This window comes from Xyrauchen texanus, chromosome 10 (genome assembly GCF_025860055.1).
Source record: "Xyrauchen texanus isolate HMW12.3.18 chromosome 10, RBS_HiC_50CHRs, whole genome shotgun sequence".
Taxonomy (NCBI): domain Eukaryota; kingdom Metazoa; phylum Chordata; class Actinopteri; order Cypriniformes; family Catostomidae; genus Xyrauchen; species Xyrauchen texanus.
The window spans coordinates 32,658,891-32,666,547 of NC_068285.1; the positions used below are offsets into that span (position 1 = coordinate 32,658,891).

Consider the following 7,657-nt stretch of genomic DNA (forward strand, 5'->3'; position numbering starts at 1 on the left):
GCCAATGAAGTCGCCGGACACCGTTTCCATCTAATTCGTGACAATTACTTGCTTCTGTCACACAACAGCTTCCTATCATGTTTATACACCCTACTGATTGGTTAAGTTTAGATAAGGGGTTTGGGTAAGGGCATCATTTTATTAAGTATGTCCTTAACGCCTTGTGTGCGGAACTCGTGCTTACTTCCACATTAAACATCCGGGAATTTCCACGTGATGAAGTCGTACGAGTTTATGCAAGCAACATCATGCGAGACCATACGAAATAGCCTCGTAAACTCATAAATTATGTGTGAATTTTTATGAGATCGTGTTGGATCATCACTTCTGAATGAAACACACATGTTATTTATGTTACAGGGCATGCAAAACACGGCAAACCTCTTATAATAATACAGACATTGGCTTACCCAGAGAGATGCGCTAAGGTGCAGTAACCCATACCTGTTGCGAGAAACCACAATGTGATAAAGTATTGAATGCCATGCGAATACAGGGTGCTTGAGCATTTTGAGTGTTTCATCACAGGACACGGGTCCTCGTCTCACCGTCTGAGCTTTTTATGATTTAATACGGGGCACAAAGTGTTCAATATGGGATGTTATGCTCTTTGCTAAAATACAGGACCCCAAGATAAAAGGTGTCCCGCAGTGCTCGAATTGAGGGGGGGGCTGGGGGGATCCGGGACCCCCCATAAGGCATAGGGACCCCACATAAGAAGTAAAAAATTGACTTAGGGGTGTCCCCAAGATACTTATATTATAGTAAAAATAATGACAAATCTGATTCAAGCAGTGGATATGGTAAATTTCGTGAATTTAATATTTACAAGAATTTATATTAAGTTTGTTTATAGGCTAATTGTCATGTCTCTTTAAAATGTAAACGCTGCCTCACATCTAAAGACCGATAAGCGCATGACATCATGACTGCTTGCTTGGCGCCACTCTGGTGAAGCTAACTTTAGCTAAAAAATTTAGAATAATAAACCTCCACTCGCAGTCGGGAAGAGAAAGCTACTTACTGACATTTTTGAGGGGTAATTTTCTCTCTATATATCTTTCTACTATATCTATACACTCAATGTCAGGGCTTTTGTATTACTTGCATAAATTGGAAAAATTTAGGCTTAGTCATTTTTCATTATTATTAGGCCTGGTTCAACGGGGGTGCTAGAGATCAGAATTTGTATAAAACTTGTTTTTCATTCTGCTAAGCGAAGGACCAACGGGCACGTAAACGCTGCTAAATTTTGGGAATTACATCCACATATAAATGCGGGATTCACTCTTGAAATAGTAATGATTGACATATTGATAACCATAGCATTGTTTGTTGCTGAATAAAGCAGCCTTTTTGACAGAAATGTTTGAATAGTCTGCTGACTGACTCACTCATAACGGTCCCTTGCCGTCACCTAGTGGCGTAACAATGTAACTGCACTGAAAACGTTGACAAATTCCCACCAACACTAACACACAGACTGACAGCCTGTCTCGTCACAATTTATATATCTAATAAACTAGTTTCATGCATTTAAAAAAGTATTTTGGAACAAACATTATTATCACAATGCGTCACCTCAATCATCCAGTTGTTTTTAGGGTAGTAAATACTACATTGGTTAATAATGCTAGAATTATTCAGTTGAATGTACACTACTGTTCAAAAGTCTCTTCTGCTCACCAAGTTGGCATTGATTTGATCCAAAATACAGTAAAAACTTAAATATTATGAAATCTTAGTGAGTCTGGAAGCCATCTGATTATTTTCTACTGTTTTTGAGACATTTTGAAGTCTGAAGACACTGGTCTTCAAGTGCCTTATATGTAGTCCCCTGGTACAGTCAGGTCCATAAATATTGAGACATCGACACAATTCTAATCTTTTTGGCTCTATACACCACCACAATGGATTTGAAATGAAACGAACAAGATGTGCTTTAACTGCAGACTTTCAGCTTTAATTTGAGGGTATTTACATCCAAATCAGGTGAACGGTGTAGGAATTACAACAGTTTGTATATGTGCCTCCCACGTTTTAAGGGACCAAAAGTAATGGGACAGATTAACAATCATAAATCAGACTTTCACTTTTTAATACTTGGTTGCAAATCCTTTGCAGTCAATTACAGCCTGAAGTCTGGAACGCATAGACGTTTCATTTCATCCCTGGTGATGCTCTGCCAGGCCTCTGCTGCAACTGTCTTCAGTTCCTGCTTGTTCTTGGGGCATTTTCCCTTCAGTTTTGTCTTCAGCAAGTGAAATGCATGCTCAATTGGATTCAGGTCAGGTGATTGACTTGGCCTTTGCATAACATTCCACTTCTTTCCCTTAAAAAACTCTTTGGTTGCTTTCGCAGTATGCTTCGGGTCATTGTCCATCTGTACAGTGAAGCGCCGTCCAATGAGTTCTGAAGCATTTGGCTGAATATGAGCAGATAATATTGCCCGAAACACTTCAGAATTCATCCTGCTGCTTTTGTCAGCAGTCACCTCATCAATAAATACAAGAGAACCAGTTCCATTGGCAGCCATACATGCCCACGCCATGACACTACCACCACCATGCTTCACTGATGAGGTGGTATGCTTTGGATCATGAGTAGTTCCTTTCCTTCTCCATACTCTTCTCTTCCCATCACTCTGGTACAAGTTGATCTTTGTCTCATCTGTCCATAGGATGTTGTTCCAGAACTGTGAAGGCTTTTTTAGATGTTGTTTGGCAAACTCTAATCTGGCCTTCCTGTTTTTGAGGCTCACCAATGGTTTACATCTTGTGGTGAACCCTCTGTATTCACTCTGGTGAAGTCTTCTCTTGATTGTTGACTTTGACACACATACACCTACCTCCTGGAGAGTGTTCTTGATCTGGCCAACTGTTGTGAAGGGTGTTTTCTTCACCAGGGAAAGAATTCTTCGGTTATTCTTCATCCACCACAGTTGTTTTCCGTGGTCTTCCGGGTCTTTTGGTGTTGCTGAGCTCACCGGTGCGTTCTTTCTTTTTAAGAATGTTCCAAACAGTTTATTTGGCCACACCTAATGTTTTTGCTATCTCTCTGATGGGTTTGTTTTGATTTTTCAGCCTAATGATGACTTGCTTCACTGATAGTGACAGCTCTTTGGATCTCATATTGAGAGTTGACAGCAACAGATTCCAAATGCAAATAGCACACTTGAAATGAACTCTGGACCTTTTATCTCCTCCTTGTAAATGGGATAATGACTGAATAACACACACCTGGCCATGGAACAGCTGAGCAGCCGATTGTCCCATTACTTTTGGTCCCTTCAAGTCAGTCACCTGACCTGAATTCGATTGAGCATGCATTTCACTTGCTGAAGACAAAACTGAAGGGAAAATGCCCCAAGAACAAGCAGGAACTGAAGACAGTTGCAGCAGAGGCCTGGCAGAGCATCACCAGGGATGAAATGAAACCCAGCATCTGGTGATGTCTATGCGTTCCAGACTTCAGGCAGTAATTGACTGCAAAGGATTTGCAACCAAGTATTAAAAAGTGAAAGTCTGATTTATGATTGTTAATCTGTCCCATTACATTTGGTCCCTTAAAACGTGGGAGGCACATATACAAACTGTTGTAATTCCTACACCGTTCACCTGATTTGGATGTAAATACCCTCAAATTAAAGCTGAAAGTCTGCAGTTAAAGCACATCTTGTTCGTTTCATTTCAAATCCATTGTGGTGGTGTATAGAGCCAAAAAGATTAGAATTGTGTCGATGTCCCAATATTTATGGACCTGACTGTATATTTGCCATAGTTGCCCTTTTGGGTCTGCTGCTTTCTCACCCTCTAAATCCAGTATTACTTGGAGTAAGCCATTTAAAAGAAGAATAGTAGCTTATCTCCCTTTGTTATATAACATTGGGCTGAAAATATATATCTTTTTTAATTCTTTATCAAAACAAAAGCCTGTTCTTCTATGTAAGTCTGTTTTTAATAAATAGTATATAGTTATGCATATTATGATCAAATAAATGTATTGTATATTTTGTATAAAATGTATATTGCGAGACCCCCCATAAGACTTGATTCAATTCGAGCACTGGCGTCCCGTATGAGACGTCGTAAGATCGGCCAAAAAACAGAATGTCCCCACTAAAACGGGCAGCAACAAACATTGCATATGCCACCACTACCATTTTTAAGCTGTTGTCTGTAAAGAATATTCATAATTGGATACTGCCCTCATGAAAAGCATAATCAATGGTAAAACATCCATCACTAAAATCTCATGCACTGTGAATATACCATGACAACTAATGTGGAAGTTATAGGAAAAGCGACTAGTCTAAACATAAAAAAATCTGATCTGGCCACATATAACTTGCAGTTTGAACAGTCACTGAAAAAACAATTGAGGAAAACTATTATTTATTCTGCAGTGTGAACAAGGGTTTTCTTGCAACTGACAGCACAATAATATGAACGTGTGCATTGCTTAGTAAAATCAATGAGAATATGAGGAGATCAGGGTGCCACTAAACTGAGGCCAGTGTGCTATAGAATCCATATCTGACAAGCTAATGATCAAATGTATCTTTTCAAAACCATTTACTGTAGGCAAAGTGTAATATTTCAGCAACAGTGTAATATTGAGATGTTATGACTTGTGATAAAGCTCAATTTCTCTCTGCTGCCTTTATGATTTCTCATTTAGCCCATAACTCCTCTGAGTTTTAGTGTGTGTGCTCTCCATCTCAGACGAAGATGAGTTTTTCCCACTTGGCTCCCCTGGGGAAGAGGCAGCATTACTAACAGATGAAACATCCTCTGACTGAGTAGTTCCCTCCTTGGATGTTGTCTGCTTTGAGTCACTTATCGGCAGTAAAGCACAAACAAGCTGTCACCATAAAACATGAAAAACAGATTTGTAAAGCTCACAATTCAAGCATTGACACAGCTGCTCACTACATGGTTCATAACAGTCTCAGGGTTCATTTGTCTGTGCATACTAAACCATAAAGTTTAAAGAATTATGCATCTTGAATCTTTGAATTTGTAATGTCTCATAAATATTGTGATAACTGCTTTTTATTTATTTATTGACTATTCTCTTAAGGCAATACACTAACCTCATGACTACATTGGCAGTTTGTCCTTTGATGATTTGTACAGGGACTGGAAGTCAAAACCTGCTTCCCACATTGTGTTCCTGTATTAACCATCCGTCTGTCTTGTCTTGAAGCTTTGGCCTCCATACCTCTACCTGAGGAGTCATTGGCACTCATATTTCACAAAAACCTGTGGAAGCATCTTTTTTCCCCTAATAACACAATTCTTTTTAAAATCAGTTTAGCCTACAAAAGGTAATTAAAGCAAGCTACTATATAAATCTAAGCATCTTATAAGGCTATAAGTTTGCAGTTAAATGTAGATTCCAAGCTTAATAGCTTTGTTTACAAAAATAATATACCTGATAATTTTGCATTCTCTTTAATAGTATGGTTACTTTCTCCACGAACGACATGATTCTTATAAGTCACTCCGTGAGGGATTTCAGCGTCAGTATTGGTCAGCCACGTCGATTCAGTCTCTCTGGTCCAGCTCTCGTGATATCGCGGTTCAATAGCATCTGCACGGCTCCCACCGCAGCCCATTGAAATAAAATTGAGCGGCGCATCTGCAGATAAAATTGTGCAGCCGAGCGCGAGCAGCTTCGCAATTTCTCTTGTGCTCTCTTCAGCTCACTCGTGAGCAGTGAGTGCACTTGTGCATCTGCTAAAATTCAAATGTGTCATCACTTACGTCACTGAATGCGGGATGCAGTTTAAGGCTACAGAGGCAATTTGCAACAAAACAAACAAGAGACAAATCTGCTTGAACCATTTTAAACAAATACCCATCCGGTGATTCTCACAAAACCTGTAAAGAAAATTTCCTAGTCATATTTAACACCAAATCAATTCAACATAATGATAATAATAATAATTTGCATAAAGAAAATTAAAGTTGCAATATGTAATATATTTACTGTACTAAAGCATACAATTATCATAATATATTGTCAGAAATTTAAGTTGAAATACTGGCTTCTATATTCTACTTTGAAATATCCGTTCGGGGATGGAATTTCTGTTTGTTTTGGCCTGTGTGATCCACTGCCCATTTCCCAATAGTATTAGAAAAACAATAGTATTTGGACACCCAGGGTTGCCAGATTTGAAACAAGTTAGCCGGCAAACACATCACTGCTGCAGCCATAGAACCCAGTGTAATGGTGGCCAGTATAAACCTCACTCTCCTGACCTCAAGAGGTGCACTAGCGACAGACACTAGGGGCTGTATCCTTTAGCCTCCTTGTTAGCGCACCCGCTTTCCATGCCAGAGATGCAGGTTTGAGTCCCATGTAGAGTGGGTTGAACAGGAGCGTCACAGTGGTGCTGTGACCCGGATGGGACTGAGGTTTAGGGGGGTGAGTGTAATGGTGGCCAGCTGATAGATAGCTCTGAAATGTGTATAATCCTCACTCTCCTGACCTCAAGATGTGCACTAGCATCTGATGCTAGAGGCTGTAGCCTTTAGCCTCCTTGTTAGCGCACCCGCCTCCCATGCCGGTTCGAGTCCCGTACAGAGTGGGTAGAACAGGAGTGTCACAATGGTGCTGTGACCGGATGGGAGTAGAGGTTTAGGGGGGTGAGTGTAATGGTGGCCAGCTGATAGATAGCTGTGAAATGTGTATAAACCTCACTCTCCTGAACTCAAGAGGTGCACTAGCAACACCCGCCTCCCATGCCGGTTCGAGTCCAGTACAGAGTGGGTCACACCAGCAATACATCTAGTTAACATTAACAGAGTTATATAAAAATCCACATGATCTGGTTTATAATTGGCCAACAATAAATACATTGCAGAAAACTTAGTGTAAGGTTCGTTGCTTGCCATTGTCAATTTGCTTGTTCCTGTTGCGTGTCCTCAACCTGGGGAAGAAAAATCTCTCCAATATTTTGAATATGGACTGTTACCCATTTTAAACGCTTGATGTCAGTATTAAGTATTGCTCCTTTAAGCATACATTTAAGACCATTAATGCAGCAAACACTCCTGGCTGTCAGCAGTGGACTCGGGCACCTCTTGACAGACAGCAACAGACTATGTTGCCTCCTGAAAGTCAGCAATAGACTAGGGTGCTTCCTGACTCTCTGCAGCAAACTCTGGCTCCACCGGGAAGGCGGCCGATAGCAGAACTGACAGGGGAGCAGACATCGTAGGAATGTTGGACTCGATGGCCTGGACAGGAACCGCTAGCGACTGGGGAATGGCTTCCCTGTCCAGAAGTCCTCTGCAGCCAGAACAGGAAGTGCTGGTTCTTAGAGGACAGCCTCTGTGGCTAAAGTGTGGGACCCAGAGTCGATGATCTTGGCCGTGTCAGGACTAGGAAAGGCTCAACCCCTCCTCCCCCTCTTACTTCTTTTTTACATGTATCATGGTTTCTATAGTACCATGGGGTTACCATCAGACACCATCACCATGGTAACACAAAAGTGCTTTTTATAAGAGAATAAAGAGCTGTATTGCTGTCTTTTATTAATAATACTACCTCCTTCCGAAAATAATTCAGCAGGATTAGTGCAAAGACAGTGATTTTAACATGGATTCTTACCTCTGACCATGAAATGAGAAGCAAAATAAGGTTC

General features: G+C 40.6%; 1 protein-coding gene across 1 annotated transcript; it reads right to left on the reverse strand.

Annotated features, from left to right (window-relative positions):
- Positions 1-3,770: 3,770 nt before the first annotated feature.
- si:ch211-215i13.3 (brain and acute leukemia cytoplasmic protein) lies at positions 3,771-5,701 on the reverse strand. Its single transcript, XM_052136754.1, has 3 exons — positions 5,437-5,701; positions 5,096-5,229; positions 3,771-4,863 (listed from the first exon to the last, which is right to left on the reverse strand). The coding sequence occupies exons 1-3, from the start codon at positions 5,618-5,620 to the stop codon at positions 4,663-4,665; spliced, it is 519 nt and encodes a 172-aa protein (XP_051992714.1). The 5' UTR covers positions 5,621-5,701; the 3' UTR covers positions 3,771-4,662.
- Positions 5,702-7,657: the final 1,956 nt, after the last annotated feature.